The sequence below is a fragment of the Saimiri boliviensis genome, chromosome 9 (assembly GCF_048565385.1).
Source record: "Saimiri boliviensis isolate mSaiBol1 chromosome 9, mSaiBol1.pri, whole genome shotgun sequence".
NCBI classification, from domain to species: domain Eukaryota; kingdom Metazoa; phylum Chordata; class Mammalia; order Primates; family Cebidae; genus Saimiri; species Saimiri boliviensis.
In genome coordinates, this window is record NC_133457.1 from 109,675,730 (window position 1) to 109,696,160 (window position 20,431).

General features: G+C 51.1%; 1 protein-coding gene, 1 long non-coding RNA gene and 1 pseudogene across 2 annotated transcripts; 1 reads left to right on the plus strand and 2 right to left on the minus strand.

Moving 5' to 3' along the window:
• Window positions 1-2,435: 2,435 nt before the first annotated feature.
• LOC141585705 (uncharacterized) lies at window positions 2,436-20,430 on the minus strand. The gene is made up of 3 exons (XR_012519364.1): window positions 20,289-20,430; window positions 16,009-16,179; window positions 2,436-4,596 (listed from the first exon to the last, which is right to left on the minus strand). It is a non-coding gene; the product is annotated as an uncharacterized LOC141585705 (long non-coding RNA).
• Window positions 6,725-14,174, plus strand: MMP9 (matrix metallopeptidase 9). Its single transcript, XM_003936473.4, has 13 exons — window positions 6,725-6,959; window positions 7,808-8,040; window positions 8,426-8,574; window positions 8,865-8,993; window positions 9,085-9,258; window positions 9,516-9,689; window positions 10,073-10,249; window positions 10,363-10,518; window positions 11,180-11,447; window positions 11,570-11,709; window positions 12,040-12,190; window positions 12,286-12,389; window positions 13,849-14,174. Exons 1-13 carry the CDS (start codon window positions 6,822-6,824, stop codon window positions 13,965-13,967), a joined length of 2,112 nt encoding a protein of 703 aa, XP_003936522.2. The 5' UTR covers window positions 6,725-6,821; the 3' UTR covers window positions 13,968-14,174.
• Window positions 16,688-17,399, minus strand: LOC120367864 (U6 snRNA-associated Sm-like protein LSm3 pseudogene; annotated as a pseudogene).
• Window position 20,431: the final 1 nt, after the last annotated feature.

Here is a 20,431-nt window from a genome sequence, read left to right on the forward strand (position 1 = left end):
TGTAATCCCAGCACTTTGGGAGGCCGAGGCGGGTGGATCACAAGGTCGAGAGATCGAGACTAACCTGGTCAACATGGTGAAACCCCGTCTCTACTAAAAATACAAAAAATTAGCTGGGCATGGTGGCGCGTGCCTCTAATCCCAGCTACTCAGGAGGCTGAGGCAGGAGAATTGTCTGAACCCAGGAGGCGGAGGTTGCGGTGAGCCGAGATTGCGCCATTGCACTCCAGCCTGGGTAACAAGAGCGAAACTCCGTCTCAAAAAAAAAAAACAAAACCAAAAAAAACAAACTTTGGCTTGTTAGGACAAAGATTGCTGGGCCCCACCCAGGAGTTGCTGATTCAGTCGTTCTGGGGTGGAGGATTTACGTTTCTAACAAGTTCTCAGGTGCTGCAGAGGCTTCTGGTCCCGGGACTACAGTTTAAGAACCATTGAACTGGAAGATGTATGTGAAAGTGGGCTGGGCCAAGAGTACAGGCTCAACCCAGGCTTGGAAAAGGGTCAAAATATGTGCCAGTTGTCCTGTGTGCCATACGGGCTTCTCCCTCCTAAGCCTTTCCCCAGGGCTCTCTCCATCCATTTGCCAAGTTAGGACTGAGCCCCCGCTGAATGTTTAACTTTGGGTTTCTCAAAGATTAAGTCCTCTTCCCAATTCCTCTGCGTTGTGAGCAGGACCAGATTTAGACCTTTAGTAGTTGTGATTACTAAAAATACGGTGCCCCTCCCTTCTGTTGTCCATAGCAAAACAACACTAAACCCTGAAATGACTTTATAAAAAGAACAAAAGAGAATTGATTTTTTTTTCCCATGCTGGCTACTTTGAGGAATTTTTCGCCAAATATCAAAAACAATATTTTTATTTATTTATTGAGATGGAATCTCTGGAATCTCACTCTGACTCCCAGGCTGGAGTGCAGTAGTACAATCAATCTCTGCTCACTGCAACCTCCGCCTCCTGGGTTTAAGCCATCCTCCCACCTCAGCCTTCCGAGTAACTGGGATTACAGGTGTGCTCCACCAAGCCCAGCTAATTTTTGTTTTTTTGTAGAGATAGGGTTTCACCATGTTGCCAGGCTGGTCTCGAACTCCTGGCCTCAAGCGGTCCACCGCCTCCGCCTCTGAAAATGCTGGGGTGACAGGTGTGAGCCACCACATCTGGCCACAAACAATAGTTTAAATGTGTATGTTGGGTCCACACCTGCTTTGCCGGGACCCAAGCATATTCTTATCTGCCAGTGGGCAACCCAGTGTCAAAGGAGCTGGTTCCAGGCCCACTCTCTTTCCCCTCCACTTCCACAACTCTCCCCCCACAGCACCATCCCTTCTTGTAGACAAGAACCTCTCATCTTAACTAAAACTCCACTTGAGGCCGGACATGGTGGCTCATGCATGCGATCTCAGCACTTTTGGAGGTAGAGGCGGTGGATTGCTTGAGGCCAGGAGTTCAAGACCAGCCTGGCAACATGGTGAAACCCCGTCTCTACAAAAAAAAACCCCAAAATTAGCTGGGCTTGGTGGAGCAAACCTGTAGTCCCAGTTACTCGGGAGGCTGATGTGGGAGGATGGCTTAAACCCAGGAGGCGGAGGTTGCAGTGAGCCTAGATCACATCGCTGTCCAGAGTGAGACCCTGTCTCAAAACAAAAACAAAAACAAAACCAAAAAAACCAAAAAAAACCTACATTTGACTGTTCTCTGCCCTGCCAGCTACCTCACTCTTATTTTCCTTTTTTATCTCCCACTTTCTTTTTCCTACAAATTCCAGCCAAATACTTCACATGTGTTCTCTCTGTTGGTTCCTAGACATAACTCCTCCAGTCTGGCTTCTGGGCAACCACCCCTCCCTGCCGCTAGACTGCTGCCCCCACGGACTTCCTGTTTGCTAGAGCCAGTGATCTGATCTTAACACGGGATTTGGAGTCAGAAGGCCTAGGCAGGTGCTGTGTCACTCGTCAGCTGTGTGACGGTGACCAACTTAAAGCACTTCTCTGAGCTGTGGGTCTGAATGTGAATTTGTAAAGTTGAGATGAGAGCACTAAAGTAACAGAATCGAGCCGGGCGTGGTGGCTCAAGCCTGTAATCCCAGCACTTTGGGAGGCTGAAGCGGGTGGATCACGAGGTCGAGAGATCGAGACCAACCTGGTCAACATGGTGAAACCCCGTCTCTACTAAAAATACAAAAAATTAGCTGGGCATGGTGGCGCGTGCCTATAATCCCAGCTACTCAGGAGGCTGAGGCAGGAGAATTGCCTGAACCCAGGAGGCAGAGGTTGCGGTGAGCCGAGATCGCGCCATTGCACTCCAGCCTGGGTAACAAGAGCGAAACTCCATCTCAAATAAATAAATAAATAAATAAATAAAGTAACAGAATCACAATAGCTAACCTTTGTGTGAGCGTATGTGTGTTCGTGCGTGTGTGTGTGTGTGTGTGTGTGTGTGTGTACCTGCTAAGAGCCAGGCACTGTGCTGAGAATTTGCAATGTATAATCACATTTAATCCCCACTACAACACCTCCAAGAGAGGTCTGCTCCTTTCCCCACTTTAAATGAGAAAATGGAGGCATAGTGAGGTAAAGTGATTTGCCTAAAGTCACACAGCCAGTAAATGACAGGTACTAAGACCTTGAACTCAGGACGTCTGATTCCAAAGTTTATGCCCTGTGCTTCCCTACTGATGGTGCTCAGTAGGTAAGTGGGAGGTGTGACTTAGTGTTAATGGGGACTCAGAGTCAGTGTGGGAATTGTCATCACCCTGAAGCTACGGATGGCAGGTGTGTTTGTGGGTGGGGGGTGGGTCACTTTCGAGTGATGCTCTCCCCTGAGGCAATGTCTTGTAGGATACACACCTTTTTATTTCACCTCAGACTTCAGTGTCTCTTCCACATCCTGCCAGAGCCTCTCTGGCCTGGCTGCCCCTCCCCTTTCTGGGTGGTTTGGGAGAAAGAGGCTTGGAGTTCCCCCATCCTAGACAGCAGGACAGATTCCTCATCTTGTGAGGCTGACCCTGGTCTGAGGGTATGGAGTTATTAATAGCGGCCTGCAGGGCTGTGTCATCCAGCTAGTGACTCAGGGCTCCAGGGGTGCATAAGCTACCTCAGGGCACAAGCTACCTCAGTGAGCGGCTTAGGGTCCACGCTATGACTCTAATTGAGGGTATATCCTGTTCTCTGCCTGCTCTCCCAGGGTCTTGGCTAAACTCTGTTGTGGTATTAAAAAGAGAGGCTGGGGGAAGTGGGGAAGGGGATGTGGTAACTAGAACCACTTCCTGCCATTGCAGTGTTGAAAGCCAAACTCTGTCCAAGTTCCCCTTGATGGGGGTTGGGGAGTCAGGGGGTAAAGGAGGAAGTTGATGGGAGTGGGGGCGGGGAGGTTAAGAAAAGGAGAATTCTTGTTTGGATTGACTCCAGGAATCAAGATGTGGATTTCCTAGCTGCTCTCTCCCTACTCCCGTTTGGTAAAAACAGCTGCTGTCCTGAAGGCGATCCTAATTAACATAGCAGCAAGCACTTATTATCATGTGCCAGGCACTTTGTATTTGCTAATTCTTTGATCCTTACAACCACTCCATGAAGGAAGCACTACAATTACTCCAATTTTACAGATGGGGAAACTGAGGCAATTAAATGGTTGTGTCAATTGCCCCTTCCACATAGCAAGTCAGTGGCAGAGCTGAGATTTGAACTTAGGCAGCCTGGCTCCAGAGTGCAGGCTCTTGCTCTGTGACCACTGTGAGTCTCAGTTTCTTCATTGCATGATGAGCGTAATTGGAATACAAAAATACACCTTCCTTTTGTGATGCCTGCCTCTCTGGTAATTAATTATTCATTCAATTTCTCCCCTTGCTGAACTCTCAGTTCCATGAGCAATGAGACAAAGGCTATCTTGGTCACTACTTGTATTCCCAGTTCTTAGCATAATGATTGGCCCAGAAAAACTCAACAAGAATGTGTTGAGTTAATGATCTTTAAAAGGTTTGAAGATCATCAGCAATGGTTGTTTGAGTATCTTGATAAAAGTTTTAGACCCTTTACATAGAAAAATCAACATACACCATTAGCTGGGGGTGAGCTTGCCCCTCCCACTCGCCCAGGGCGCATTTGGCAATGTTTGGTAACATTTCTGGTTGTCACAACTGGCAACTGGGGGAGGTGCTACTGGCATCCAGTGGGTAGAGGTCAGGGATGCTGCTACGCACCCTGCAATGCCCGTGACAGCCCAAAGTGTCAATAGTTCTAAGTTTGAGATATGTGACCTACATACATAGATACACATGTATGTCATATTTGGTACCATTGATGGCAAGTTGGGGGTAGTTATTGGATTTTTCCTAAAAGCCTGTGTCTGCCGTCCAGACGAAGATTCCCCCAGATTGGAGGATCTCTTCCTCTTAAATCATGTTGCTGTATGACCTTACATTCCCAAGTCTAGAATCTAGTTCCTTGTGGGTCCCCAGTCCTAGCCTCTGATTCCCTAAATGCCTGGGCCTCCTCTCTTACCTTCAGCAGGTAGCAGGGGATCAAAGAAGGATCCAGGTTTTATGTGATGCCCCTCTCACTGCATCCACCTACTCACGTCTATCTTGGGGTCATCACAGTTCCCTGTAAATGGTAAGAAAGATGAAAAGCTTTAGAACCAGGCAGTTCTGGGCTTGAACCCTAGTTCAGTGGATTAACTTGCTCTGTCACCACAGGAAAGCCCCTTAACTCTCTGAGCCTTAGTTTCCGCCTCAGAACAGGAGGGATACTCATTGAACCTACCTTACAGGTGGTGAGGATGAAACGAGAGGTTTATAGATAATTTATTATGGTGCTTTACACAGTAAATCTAAAAAAATGCATTATTATTATTATAGTTCAGATAAGTGGCTTGCCCAAGGTCACATAGCTGGGAAATGGCAGAGCTGGAACTGAAATCCAGGACTTTGTGACTCCAAAGCAAATGTTTATTAGTTAGTGAACTTTAGAACTTCAGCTTTTCTGTAAAGGAAGTTAATTATCTCCATCTCACACTCATTTATTAGATAAGCATATAAAGTGCCTGGCACATAGTAGGCCTTTTAAATATAGCTTGTTGGGCTGGGCACTGTGGCTCATGCCTGTAATCCTAGCACTTTGAGAGCCCAGGTGGGCAAATCACTTGAGGTCAGGAGTTCGAAACCAACTTGGTCAATGTAGTGAAACCCCATCTCTACTAAAAATACAAAACAATTAGCCAGGCATGGTAGCGTGCGCCTATAATTCCAGCTACTTGGGAGGCTGAGGTAGGAGAATCGCCTGAACCCAGGAGGTGGAGGGTGCAGTGAGCTGAGATCGTGTCACTGCACTCCAGCCTGGGTGACAGAGTGAGACTCCATGTAAATAAATAAATAAATAAATAAATAAATAAATAAATACAGCTTGTTAAGTTGTTAGCATGTTTTCCCAAACAGGGCTTTGAAGAAGGTAAATATAGACCCCACCCGACATTGACTGGCTAGGAAGCAAGGAAAGAGGGAGGCTGCTGGTGTGGGGGGCTTGGGAGGGACGCTTGGCATAAGTGTGATAACTGGGGCTGGAGCTTTGGCTGCATGGAGATGAAAAAGCTCCTAGAGATCGTTTTTCCCGCACATCCTGCCCTGATTTGCAGTTGATGAATCCTAAGCTGAGAAAGGGGAAGGCATTTGCTCCAGGTTACACTGCAGCTTAGAGCCCAGTAACTAACCCAGTCTCCTGATTCCAAGTTGGAATCATAGTCTTTTGGCAGGGTCTGGTCCATCACCCAGGCTGGAGTACAGTGACATAGTCATGGCTCACTGTATCCTTGACCTGCTGGGCTCAAGCAGTCCTCCCACCTTGACCTCCTGAAGTGCTAAGATTACAGGAATGAGCCACCGCACCTGGCCTAGAATCTTAGTCTTGGCCTCAGTAATGAAACCAATCACCACCATCGGTTGAGGACTTAAAACCTACAGTGAACTAAACATTTTATATGTTTGATTTCATTTTATCCTCATGTCAATTTAGGGACAAAGAGTCCCCCCTCCAACTTTTTTTTTTTTGACAGCTGAGGAAACAAATTCAGAGTGGTAGGACATTTGCCTGAGGTCCTGAAGGAAGAGAGTAAAGCCATGTCTGCTGGTTTTTAGAGGCTGCTACTCTCCCCTTTACTACCCTGAAGATTCAGCCTGCCGAAAACATGGGTTTGCCCTGGTGGAATTCCCCAGTCCCTGCCTAGCAGAGCCCACTCCCTCCGCCCCCAGATGAAGCAGGGAGAGGAAGCTGAGTCAAAGAAGGCTGTCAGGGAGGGGAATAGACGACAGAGCCTGGAGTGCAGGGAGGGGTTCGGGGAGGAGATCTGACCAGGGAAGGGGTGTTGGAAAAGGCCAAGGATGGGCCAGAGGGATCCTTAGATTCAGAAAGAAGTCTCAGGGAGTCTTCCATCAATTTCCCTTGGTTGACTACTAGAGGCTTTCATATGAGGGATGGGGGAGTCGCCCAGCTTTATCCCCATCCCTCCCTTTCATACAGTTCCCACAAGCTCTGCAGTTTGCAAAACCCTACCCCTCCCCTGAGGGCCTGCGGTTTCCTGCGGGTCTGGGGTCTTGCCTGACTTGGCAGTGGAGACTGTGGGCAGTGGAAAGAGGAGGAGGTGGTGTAAGCCCTTTCTCATGCTGGGGCTGCCACATGCACACACACACAAACAAACACACACACACACACACACACACACACACACACCCTGTCCCCTGAGTCAGCAGCCGTCTGTCAAGGAGGGGTGGGGTCACAGGAGCGCCTCCTTAAAGCCCCCACAACAGCAACTGCAGTCAGACACTGCCACCCTCACCATGAGCCTCTGGCAGCCCCTGGTACTGGCACTCCTGGCACTGGGCTGCTGCTCTGCTGCCCCCCGACGGCGCCAGCCCACCCGAGTGGTCTTCCCTGGAGACCTGAGAACCAATCTCACTGACAGGCAGCTGGCAGAGGTGGGCAAACACCTAGTCGAGAGTTGGGGAGGGCTGTCCGGGATGGTGCTGAGTGTCCCAGAGAGGACACAGGGCCTCAGAGGAGATGCTTTAGGGGTGTGTTGGTGGTGATGGACATATCTGAAGAACAGAGGTGTCCAGGGTTAGGCAATGGGGGGTCTTGTTGAGCTTTTGAGCAGTGATGGCCAGAAATGGGGAATGGGGCTTTCCTAGGTGGGAAATGGGAAATGTTTTGGGGTCGGGGAGGCATTGGAGGGTCCTGGGGTAAGCATGGGCTGGGAGTGAACAGGGGTAAACTTTATGCAGCTGTGGGGTAGAAATGGGCTAGTGACATCCACGGGTGAGAAAGAGCTGAGGATGTGTAAGGGAGGGGGGATTCCTGGGTGGTCAGAAAGCACTGGTGTCTGGAAAGCATTTATACTTTATTAAATGCTAGTCCCTGCTGGGCATGGGCTCACACCTGTAATCCCAGCACTTTGGGAGGCTGAGGTGGTAGGATCGCTTGAGCTCAGGAGTTTCAGCCCAGCCTAGGCAACATAATAAGATCCCATCTTTACAAAAAGTTAAAGAAATAGCCAACCACAGTGGTGAGAACCTGTAGTTCCAGCTATGCAGAAGGCTGAGGTGGGAGGATCGATTGAGTCCAGGAGGTTGAGGCTGCAGTGAGCTATGATTGGGTGCCACTGCATTCCAGCCTGGGTGACAGAGTAAGAGACCCTATCTCTTCAAGAAAACAACAACAACAACAACAACAAAGACTCCCTCCATGAGTGTCTGGAGAGAGTCTTGGCCCAGTTGGGTAGAGAAAGGGGTCAGAGCTCTGACATGTGTCTGCCCCTGCCCCACAGGAATATCTGTACCGCTATGGTTACACTCGGGTGGCAGAGATGCGTGGGGAGTCGAAGTCTCTGGGGCCTGCCCTGCTGCTTCTCCAGAAGCAACTGTCCCTGCCCGAGACCGGTGAGCTGGACAGCACCACGCTGAAGGCCATGCGGACCCCACGGTGCGGGGTCCCAGACCTGGGAAAGTTTCAAACCTTTGAGGGCGACCTCAAGTGGCACCACCACAACATCACTTATTGGTGAGCCGGGGGCTGCGGGGGCGGTGAGGTGGGGCAGGGAGGAGGGGTCTGGCTCCTGGGCCAGCGGCGAACGTGTCATGTCTTGGACGTGTCCCTGGGTTTCTCTACTTAATGTGTGGCCTGTGGGGGAGCGTCTCCACCTCTGAGCCTCTGTTTTCCCTTCAGGGAAATGGCTCTTGCCATCCAAGCCTTCCTGCCAGGGCCATTGTGAGGGTCTAAATAGAAAACAAACCCCCTCAAAAAACAGTCTGGAAGAGATTTATAGATGAGAGCGTGGACGGCAGGGAGCATTGTGTATGTCGAAGTCTCTGCGATACGGGGTGTCCCTGCTGCCCCGCTCCAACCTCTCACTTCTGACCTTTTTCCTCTGGCTCGTCCCCTGCAGGATCCAAAACTACTCGGAGGACTTGCCTCGGGCGGTGATTGACGATGCCTTTGCTCGAGCCTTCGCGCTGTGGAGCGCGGTGACGCCGCTCACCTTCACTCGTGTGTACAGTCAGGACGCAGACATCGTCATCCTGTTCGGTGTTGCGGGTGAGAGCGCGAGGAGAGAAAATCCAGGAGAACTGGGCGGGGTCAGGGAGGCGAGGACCACCGAGAGCTTGGAGGCAGCTGCAGCGCCGGCTTCCTCCTGCCTGCCGGCGCTGCCCGGGCTTCTGCGGCCCCTCCCGCCAGACAGTGCGCAGGGCCAGGGCGCCAGGCTCGGAGAGCTTCGCGCAGGCAGGATTTCAGTCCGCACTTATTTCGGAGTCCTTGCCGTGGGCAGCGCACAATCTGCGCAGCAGTGCTCGGCGAATCCTCTTCCTCTTCACTGGTTTCTTCAGAGCATGGAGACGGGTATCCCTTCGACGGGAAGGACGGGCTCCTGGCACACGCCTTTCCCCCTGGCCCCGGCATTCAGGGAGACGCCCATTTCGACGATGAAGAGTTGTGGACGCTGGGCAAGGGTGTCGGTGAGATACTGAAGCATCCTGGCCCCCTGATTCCCTTTTCCTCTCCCTCCCATTACCAGCCGCCCTGACTCCGGTCCCCCTCCTCCCTCAGTGGTTCCAACTCAGTTTGGAAACGCAGATGGGGCCGCCTGCCACTTCCCCTTCACCTTCGAGGGCCGCTCCTACTACGCCTGCACCACTGACGGTCGCTCCGACGGCGTGCCCTGGTGCAGTACCACGGCCAACTACGACAACGACCGCCGGTTTGGCTTCTGCCCCAGCGAGAGTGAGTGTGGGAGCGCGCCGAGGGCTGGGGGCGCCCACCACCCTTGATAGTCCTGGGTTCTAATCCCAGCTCTGCCACTAGTCCTGTGTGGCCTGCAATTCACCCTCCCGCATTCTGGGCCCAATTTTCTCATCTGAGAAACTAGGAGAGGAGGGATGAACTGCAGACCGTCCATGGGTCAAAGAACAGGACACACTTGGGGGTAATAATGTGCTCTCTCCGCCTTCTCCCTCTTTCCCACCTCCTCCTCGCCCCAGGACTCTACACCCAGGACGGCAATGCGGACGGGAAACCCTGCCAGTTTCCATTCATCTTCCAAGGCCAATCCTACTCCGACTGCACCACGGACGGTCGCTCGGACGGCTACCGCTGGTGCGCCACCACCTCCAACTATGACCAGGACAAGCTCTACGGCTTCTGTCCGACCCGAGGTACCTCGGCCCAGTCTAACAGGTCCAGCCCCGCCCTCTCATCACGCATTGGCCCCCGAAACGCGGCTCTTCCGCCTATCAGTTTGTCTTTCCACTCTCATTGGTCCTCAGGATGGTCGTGGCCCCGCCCACTTTCACCACATTAACACCCCCCCCCCCATCTCTGACTTTCAATGGCCCCGCCCCACCACCAAGGCTCGGCCTTTTCGGCTCAGCTGGCAGCCTCTTCCTCGGTGTGGTGTCCCAGGCCCCGCCCACGGGTCTAGCCTCGTCTAGACCACCCAGCCTAGACCACCAATATTGTCTAGCTCCCTATCGGGTCGGCCCCTGGCTCCCTATTGGTCTCATCGACCTGGCTCATCCAAAGCCTTGGGTCTCCCCAGCCGATTCGACAGTGATCGGGGGCAACTCGGCGGGGCAGCCGTGCGTCTTCCCCTTCACCTTCCTGGGTAAGGAGTACTCATCTTGTACCAGCGAGGGCCGCGGAGATGGGCGCCTCTGGTGCGCTACTACCTCGAACTTTGACAGCGACAAGAAGTGGGGCTTCTGCCCAGACCAAGGTGCATGGGGTCCTGAGGCTCCGGGGTTGGGGTTCCTGGCTGTGGTGGTGGTAGGGTGGCCAGAGCTAGGGCCTCGGCGCCGTGCTCACATTTCAGGTTCCCTCTCCCTCCAGGATACAGTCTGTTCCTCGTGGCGGCGCACGAGTTCGGCCACGCGCTGGGCTTAGATCACTCCTCAGTGCCAGAGGCGCTCATGTACCCCATGTACCGCTTCACTGAGGAGCCCCCCTTGCATAAGGATGACGTGAAAGGCATCCAGCACCTCTATGGTAAGGCTCTGGGGCAGGGATGGAAGGAGGAGAGGAAAGGGTGTGGCTGTGGTGCGGTACCAAAGAATGGAGGTTTGGGGTTCGGGGGAGGAACGGGGGGTGCAGGAGAGGTGGGACCTCAACGTCTGTCTGGAAGTAGAGCTTGGGCCCAGTCGCTGCCATGTCAGTGCTTAGAGATGGTGTTAAAAGAGACTCTAAAGAGAGATAGGCATGGCTTCAAAAGCCAGTCTAGGCTGGGCATGGTGGCTCATGCCTGTAATCCCAGTGCTTTGGGAGACCCACGCGGGAGGATCGGTTGAGCCCAGGAGCTCCAGAGCAGCCTCGGCAACACAGCCAGAATCCCATCTCTACGATAAATTAGTCAGGCGTGAAGGCACATGTCTGTAGTCCTAGCTACTCTGGAGGCTGAGGAGGGAGGATCCCTTGAGCCCAGGAGTTCGAGGCTGTAATGAGCTATGATTGCACCACTGCACTCCATTCTGGGCCATAGAGGATGTCGGGGGGGGGGGCGGGGGGGGAAAGTCTTGTGGTTTCGGAAGGCAGGCTGAGAATGCGTGTGTGTGCCAGAGGGGGCCTCACTGAGCAGCTTTGGGGAGCAGATGTTCTAGGGGCGCAGAGGTATGCGGGAATAGGGAGTGTCTCATCGCATGTCTCTTTTTAGGTTCTCGCCCTGAACCTGAGCCACGGCCTCCGACCACCACTACACCGCAGCCCACGGCTCCCCCGACGGTCTGCCCCACCGGACCCCCCACTGTCCGCCCCTCAGAGGGCCCCACAGGTCCCCCCTCAGCCGGCCCCACAGGTCCCCCGACTGCTGGCCCTTCTGCGGCCACTACTGTGTCTTTGGATCCGGTGGACAATGCCTGCAACGTGAACATCTTCGACGCCATCGCGGAGATTGGGAACCAGCTGTATTTCTTCAAGGATGGGTGAGGAGGCATAGATGTGTGGATGCGGGAGGGGGCCTGGTGGAGGGGCTGCCTGTCCCTCCCCGCCCACTGGCCCTGGGTGCAAGGCTCAGAGCCCGTCCTTTCCCTGCTCGCATCCTCAGGAGGTACTGGCGATTCTCTGAGGGCAGGGGGAGCCGGCCGCAGGGCCCCTTCCCCATCGCTGACAGGTGGCCCGCCCTGCCCCGCAAGCTGGACTCGGCCTTTGAGGAGCCGCTCTCCAAGAAGCTTTTCTTCTTCTCTGGTTAGTTCACTTCTCCCCCTCCGCCGCCGCGTCAATCCCCATCAGTCAAGGAAACCCAGAGACCATCGATAACCCACGAAACGTCTTGTGCGTTTTAGAAAAAGACGCCCCCGCCCCCGGCGGACGCAGTTTAGCAAATGTCGGGGCGGCTGAGTTTCTGCCCCCTCCTCTCCACGCCCTCGCACCCCCCGACCCAGCGCCTCTGGCCCTGCACTGCAGGGACTGCGGGCACGCGGGCCAGGAAAGGCCTCGCCGGGATCTCCCTCGCGTTCTAGAAGAGTGCGTGCGCCCTCTGCGCCCCCAGACCGACGTGACCCTCCTCCCCTGCAGGGCGCCAGGTGTGGGTGTACACAGGCGCGTCGGTGCTGGGCCCGAGGCGCTTGGACAAGCTGGGCCTGGGCGCCGACGTGGCCCAGGTGACCGGGGCCCTCCCGCGCGGCGCGGGGAAGATGCTGCTGTTCAGCGGGAGGCGCGTCTGGAGGTGAGTGCCGCCGCGGCCGCCGGCAGGGGGAGCCCGGGCGCCGTCCGCCGCCCGCCCGCCGGCTCAGCACCTGTCTCCTCGGCGCCTGCCCGCAGGTTCGACGTGAAGGCGCAGATGGTGGATCCCCAGAGTGCCAGCGAGGTGGACCGGATATTCCCCGGAGTGCCCTTGGACACGCATGACGTCTTCCAGTACCGAGGTGAGGGCTGAAGATGAGGGCAGGGGAGGGTCCCTTCATGAGACACCACGCTGGGCTCCTCTGTCTTAGTGATTGGTCCAATTCTGAGCGAGGAAGTAAAAGCCCTTGGGAATGGAAGCCATTGCCCCAGCCCAGACAAGATCCCAGTAGAGGCAGCGGCAGGTCATATAGGAAGGTCTCATATTCTCCAGGTCATATAGGAAGTCAGGGATGCAACCAAGACCAGGACCCAGATTTCCTGCCTCCCTGGCTGGAAGCTCTTGCCCCTTCAGTACAGGACACAGGTGGTTTGCATGGAAGCTTATTTGACAACAGTCACCAAGTGCTGACAATGTGCCAGACAATGTGCTGTAGCGAGAGATAAGACAATTCACAGCTGTGTGACTTTGGGCAGTCACTGGTTCTCTACTCTTAGAGCCTCAGTTTCCCCATCTATAATATGGGGATAATAGCTGGAATTACACTTGACTTCCCTTTCTCCTCAGTCACATTCAAACAGTTGACAAGGTGAACAAAATTTTCTGCCACTAAAATCTTTTTTCAGTCTGTCATCTTTTGCCATCTTCTTTATAAACACCCCAGCCCAAACCATACTGGTTGTCCGGGACTTTTAACATATTCCATGAGATTAGGGAGTGGGTAGGAGTGGAGGGCAATAGTCTTGGGAGTGATCCCAGATCCATTCCAAAGTCAAAGAAACTAACGGGATCTGACCTGACCCCTGTGTTCTCATCGCTTCCCACTACTCCTGCTATTTACTCTGCTCCACCCACACTGGCTGCTCTTTGAACAGATCAAGGACATTCCCAGCTTAAAGGCTTTGTGCCAGTTGTTCCCTCTGTCTGGAAGGCTTTCCCTCCAGATTGTCACTGGGCCGTCCCCCTGTCTTCCTTCAGGTTTCAGTGCTAAAACCACTGCTTCAGTGATGCCTTCTCTGATGCTTATTATCTGTTTACTTGTGTTCATTTTCTCCATAGCTTTCTCTATTTTCAAAACCAATCTTATTTATTTATATGTTGGCTTGTTAATTGCCTCTTGCCTCACTAGAGTATAAGCACCAAGATAAATGAGATCATGCCTGCATTTTTTTCTGCTTAACCCTCGTGTCTTGAACAGAGCACACAGTAGGTGTTGATGAATGAATAGATTTGTTCAATGAATGAGCGTTGAATGGATTGTTTGGAGCATTAAGATAGTTGGTCTACTCATTTGCTAGTTCATTCACAAAATGCATATATTGTACCTACTGTGTGCTGGGCTCTGTGGCAGTGATTTGGGCCTTGAGGTCTGTGCCCTCCAGCATCTCACAGACAGGTGGGTGGGGGGGATGGAGGTGTTAAGTGAAAACCTTAGAAAGTTCTAGAAATGGCAGAAGAGATTGTTGTAAAGAACTTGTTCCTATTTCTATACATGTGGGAGAATTAGAATCGCTCCTCTCATGCCTGCCCATCTCCTGCAGAGAAAGCCTATTTCTGCCAGGACCGCTTCTACTGGCGCGTGAGTTCCCGGAATGAGGTGAACCAGGTGGACCAAGTGGGCTACGTGACCTATGACATCCTGCAGTGCCCTGAGGACTAGGGCTCCCGTCCTGCTTTGGCAGTGCCATGTAAATCCCCATGGGGACCAACCCTGGGGAAGGAGCCAGTTTGCCGGATACAAACTGGTGTTGTGTTCTGGAGTGCAGGGAGGAGTGGCAGTGGGCTGGGCCCTCACTTCCCATCTTCCTTTTCTATTGGAGTGTTTCTAATAAACTTGGATTATCTAACCTTTAGAAGCAGACTTTATTTATACATGTATGCACGTATGTATGCATGTATGCGTTGAACTGATAGAGTGCAAAAGAAAAAGAAATAACGGATAGAGTGCTTTCTACGTGCCAGAAAGTGTTCTAGGAGCTGGAATTGTTAACATATTCAATCTTCCCTATTAGGAAAGTATGATGTGATTATTTCTATTTTATAGTCAAGGAAATGATCAACCTGTTTGATGACTATTCATCAAACATTTATTAAGCCCCTATATAGAGCCAGCCCTTGTACTGGGCACTGGGGATAGAGAAAAGAGTTAGACTTTAGAATGCATAAGATTGCCCTTGGAACTTGCTTAAAATGAATGCAACTCCAGGCTCCACCTCCAGAGAGTCTACCTTATTTACAAGGGTAATTCTATGGCTGGTGGAGGTGGGATCACACTTGGGGAGTGTGCAGTGTATGATCTTTTATTCAAGAATACTGAAGTGTATGTGTGTGTGTTTGTGTCTATGTGTTGTGGTTGAGGTCCAGGAACATTTCTCAGTCAAGATGACATCTGAAGTGGAATTGAATCAAGGATGTATGAGAGCTTCTTGTGCAAGGGACAGTCTTCTTAGAGGATAATTTACCAAGAACCACTAAACCTAAAAATGTAACTACTTTCTGACCTTCACACACGTGCACAAGACAACACATAGAAGGATGTTGATTGTAGCATTCCTTGTTAGTGAAAAACTGGCAATAACCTAGGTGCCCAGGAGTAAGGCAGTGGATAAATAAAATATGGATCGAACACCTGATGATAGTAGCTACCCCTTGTACAGCACGATGTACCAGGCACTGTTCTATGTGCATTATGTGTGATAAAACAACGAGATGAGATAGGTACTCCTATTACTTTGTAGATACTATTATTACTGCCATCACCAAACCCTTGTTTTACAGATGAGGAAACTAAGGCACAGAGAATTACACAGCTCACCCAAAGTCTAATAGCCAGTAAGTGGTAACACTGGGATTTGAATGTGGGTTCTTGGTGCAAGTGCTGGGAGAAGAAAAAGCAGCGGCGGTCTGGAGAACTTCAAAGGGCTCAGAACTAGAGCGTGGGGTAGTAGCAGGCGGATAAGGGGGAATGGAGAGGATTCTGGAATGGTTAAGATAGGAGTGCTAGCTTAGGCTAGATGAGAGAGGTCCTGAATGCCAGGCTGAGTATGAATTTGACCTTCAGGATAAAAATCAGCAAAGGGACTTGACTGAAAGATTGAGGCCCTTTGTATTTTTTTTTTTAGTAGAGACGGGGTTTCACCATGTTGGCCAGGATGGTCTCCATCTCTTGACCTCGTGATCTGCCCGCCTCGGCCTCTCAAAGTGCTGGGATTACAGGCATGAGCCACTGCGCCCGGCCGCCCACATGGGAATTTAAGGAGGAGTCCAGAGAACTGTCCTCCTGAGTTTCCTCTCTCATCTGTTTCTTGCTCACAAATGACCCACTCCCACTGGTGTACAAACATTCCCCGCCATGGCTTGTTTACAATCTCTCTTAACTCCTGCTTCCCTGTAGACAGTAGTCCCATTTCTCTACCCTTCCCACCCCTATTTATGAGAAAACTTCCCAAAAGCATAGTCTCTACTCACTGCCTCCACTTCCTCAATCCCCATTCTCTCCTCAGCCATTTCCAGCCCGGCTCCCACCCCACTATGCCACCAAAGTCATCCTCTTCAAAGCTATTTGTGACCTTGTAGCTAGATGTGACAGGAGCTCCTGTCTGCTCATCCCACACCAACTCTCCCCACATTGACATAGTCGATCCTGCCCTTCTTCCTGAAACTCTCGGCTTCTGGAACCTTACTTCTGGGTCTCCTCCTACCTCGCTGGGTGGATCTTCCTCTTTCCGGTGACAAAGGCACCCTTGTGCTCAATCCTGGGAATTCTCTGCTCTGTGTATACTCATTCCCTGTGATGTCTGGTAGCCCACAGCCTTTTCTTCTTTTTCTTTTTTTCTTGTTTTGCATCTTGATGGTCATATTTATTGGAAGAGCTTGAGAAAAATGAAAATACCATTTAGTTTAAGAAGTTGTGAGTTACTGCAAATCAACTCATTTCAGGAGTGGAAGAATCCCCGGAATTCTTTCTTTTTTTTTTTTTTTTGAGACGGAGTTTCGCTCTTGTTACCCAGGCTGGAGTGCAATGGCGCCATCTCGGCTCACCGCAACCTCCGCCTCCTGGGTTCAGGCAATTCTCCTGCCTCAGCCTCCGGAGTAGCTGGGATTACAGGCATGCGCCACCATGCCCAGCTAATTTTTTTGCACCTTTAGTAGAGACGGGGTTTCACCATGTTGACCAGGATGGTCTCGATCTCTTAACCTCGTGATCCGCCCGCCTCGGCCTCCCAAAGTGCTGGGATTACAGGCTTGAGCCACCGCGCCCGGCCCTGAATTATTTCTTAATATCAAAATGTATGCAGGTTTCTCTTCTGAATGTCTTGTACATTTAGAGAGGCCATTGCACAAAGTCTCCTGTTTTCCATACAGAACAAATTATTTGTTTCAGTCAACTCTCAGTGGAGGGACAACCAGGACAACGCCGTCTCCCCAGACAAACAGCACTGGAATATTCCATTTGTTGATTTACATATCTCTTCCTATGTTTCGTCATCAATTTCTATAGTACTTACAGTTTCTTCCACATCTCCCAAGATCACATTTAAATGTTGATCATAAGCATGTAATCTGCCTCGAAGCTCTTGGCCATTTCTCATTTTCACATAAATTCGCTCATCTAGCTGGGCGCGGTGGCTCAAGCCTGTAATCCCAGCACTTTGGGAGGCTGAGGCGGGTGGATCACGAGGTCAAGAGATAGAGACCATCCTGGTCAATATGGTGAAATCCCGTCTCTACTAAAAATACAAAAAATATTAGCTAGGCATGGTGGCGCGTGCCTGTAATCCCAGCTACTCAGGAGGCTGAGGCAGGAGAATTGCCTGAACCAGGAGGCGGAGGTTGCAGTGAGCCGAGATCTCGCCATTGCATTCCAGCCTGGGTAACAAGAGCAAAACTCCGTCTCAAAAAAAAAAAAAAAAAAAGATTCGTTCATCTAGGCTGAGCCTGATAAGACCCAGGGGCTCCTCTGCAGTGTTGGTAATTTGTTGCTCGTCTACGTCGTAGGCCATGTTTCACGTCCACAGCCTTAAACAGCATCTCTCTGCTAAAGACCTGACATTTACATTCCCTGCCTTAACCTCCTCTCCCCTGCCCCGAGCTCCAGACTCCTATGTTCAACTGCCTACTCCGCATTGCTCCTTAGCTGCCTAACAGGCCTCTCAACGTAATGGGTCCAAATGGAACTTCTGGGCTCCACCTTCCAAACGTGCTCCTCTGTTTTTAACCACCTTCATAAGAGACCACATCATCCACCCTCAATCAAGCTGAACACCTAATCAGTCCTAAAATCTAGGAATCAGTTATTTAAACTTCTTTTCTAGTTCAGGGCTTCTCAGCCTCTATACTATTGACATTTTGGGCTGCATCCTTTGTTGTGGGGGATTGTCTGACACTGTAGGCCTGTACCTTGTAGCATGTTCGATGTCTTCCCCTAGGAGATGGCAGGATCCATGGCCAGATGCCAGGCCCATTCAGGGTCAGCCCCCTCTGCTAAGAAAGGCCCCAGTATGGGGATAGGGTGTAGCAGGGTAATGTTGAACTGTGACTCACAGCCAGGCAGCCCTGGTACAAGCCCAGATGGCCCAAGAGGCCTTTTAGCCCCTAGATGCTACCCCCCGCTCCAGTTGTGATAACCAAAAATGTCTCTGAATATTGCCAAACGTTCCCTGGTGGCAACATTGCCCCCAGTTGAGAACTGTTGCCTTAATATAATAAATATACAAGGGTATCTATCATAAGTGTACATTTGAAGACATTTTCACAAATAGAACACAAGTGTATAACCTGCACCAAGTCAAGAAACAAGAGACTGGGCGTGGTGGCTCATGTCTGTAATCCCAGCACTTTAAGAGGCCAAAGCAGCCGGGCACGGTGGCTCACGCCTGTAATCCCAGCACTTTGGGAGGCTGAGGCGGGTGGATCACGAGGTCAAGAGATCAAGACCATCTTGGTCAATATAGTGAAACCCCGTCTCTACTAAAAATACAAAAAATTAGCTGGGCATGGTGGCATGTGCCTGTAATTCCAGCTACTCAGGAGGCTGAGGCAGGAGAATTGCCTGAACCCAGGAGACGGAGGTTGCAGTGAGCCGAGATTGCGCCATTGCACTCCATCCTGGGTAACAAGAGTGAAACTCTGTCTCAAAAAAAAAAAAGAGGCCAAAGCAGGTAGATCATCTGAGGTCAGGAGTTCGAAACCAGCCTGGCCAAAATGGTGAAGACTCACCTCTACTAAAAATACAAAAATTAGCTGGGTGTGGTGGTGGGCACCTGTAATCCCAACTACTTGGGAGACTGAGGTAGGAGAATTGCTTGAATCCGGGAGGTGGAGGTTGAAGTGAGCTGAGATCATGCCACTGTACTCCAGCCTGGGTGACAAGAGTGAGGCTTTGTCTCAACAACAACAAAGAAAGAAATATAACGTTATCAGCACCCTAGAAGCCTGCTTGCAATCATTACCTCTTCTCCCCAAGGGGTATCGCTATCATTACTTCTAACAGCTTAGACTTTGACTATTTTTTTTTACTTTATTTAAAATAGTGTTATAGGGTATGTATTCTTTTGGGTCTGGACTCTTTTTCTCAAAGTTCTATTTGTGAGATTCATCCATATTGTTCTGAGAATTGTAGATGATATTCCATTGTGTGAAGGTACTACAACTTATTTCTCCATTTTACTGTTGACAAGCATTTGGGTAGATCCCGAGTTGGGGTATTATGAACAATGCCCCAGGAACATTCATGTAAATGTCTTTTGGTGAACATGGGCAGTCATTTCTTTTGGGTATATACCTAGAAGGAAAACTGCTGGGTTGAAGGATATGTGTATGTTCAGCTTTAGCAGATGTTACCAAACAGTTTCCCAAAGTAGTTTTTGCCTAACTACACTCCCACCAGCGATGTGTGAATTGCCAGGATTTCTCCTTGACTTCACTCTTATGGTCACGCGCCACATCCGATACATCAGCGGGTCCTGATGGTTTCACGTTCAAAACCTAACTGCAATCAGGCAACTGCCACCACTTTAGTCTGGCTGTCACCACTCCCCAGCTGGGGGTCTGCAGGAGCCTCATAATTAGACTCCCAGCTCCTACTCTTGCCATTCTTTTTTTTTTTTTGAGGCTTGATCTTGGCTCACCGCAACCTCTGCCTCCTGGTTTCAAGTGATTCTCCTGCCTCAGCCTCCCAAGTAGCTCGGATTACAGGCATGTGCCACCACGCCCAGCTAATTTCTGTATTTTTAGTAAAGACAGGTTTTCACCATGTTGCTCAGTATGGTCTTGAACTCCTGACCTTGTGATCTGCCCGCCTCGGCCTCCTAAAATGCTAGGATTACAGGCATGAGCAACAGCGCCTGGCCCTTGCCATCCTTTAGTTGAGCCTTCACCCAGCAACCAGAATGATCCTGTTAAATTATAAATCAGATCACATCACTCCCCTGCTCAAAAAATCCAGGCTCCTCCCCAAAGCCTTCAGAAGACCACATGATCTGCCCTTCTGTCTTCTCTCATCTCCATTCAGTCTCTTCCAGACACAATGGCCTTGCTGTTTCTTGGACAGTCGGGGTTCCTTCTCACCCCAGGTTTCTGCACTTGCTGTTTCTTCTTCTAGAGAACTCTTCCCCCTAGATGTCTGCATAGCTCATCAGTGAGGTTTCAGCTCAAATACCACATCTTCTAGGAGGCCTTCTCAGACCACCCCTAAAGTAGTCTTCCCTCCTATCCATTATCCCATGGCCCTATTTTTAAACATACACCCAATCTCAAATGATCTCATCTATGAGTTTGCTCACGTATAATCTTTCTCTCCCTATTAGAATTTAAGCCACGTGAGGGCAAGAAGCCAGTGGATCTCATTAACAGACGTATCCCTCGCACTATTACCTGAAACAGGAGTGCTATCCACATGTGCTGAATGAATGAATGAATGAGCCCCAGGTGTTTAGGAAGACCCTAGCAGAGGTGCCCCAATTGTAGGGACGACTCTCACCTGCAGGTGGCCTCCGCAGGCCCTTCGGGTGGCACTGGGAGCACAGAGCCTCCCAGCGAAGTGGCCAGATTCAGGAACCCTCGGCACAGCGGGCACTAGGACCCTGCGCAGCGCCGCGTCTGGCAGGGGGCGGCGGGCGGGGG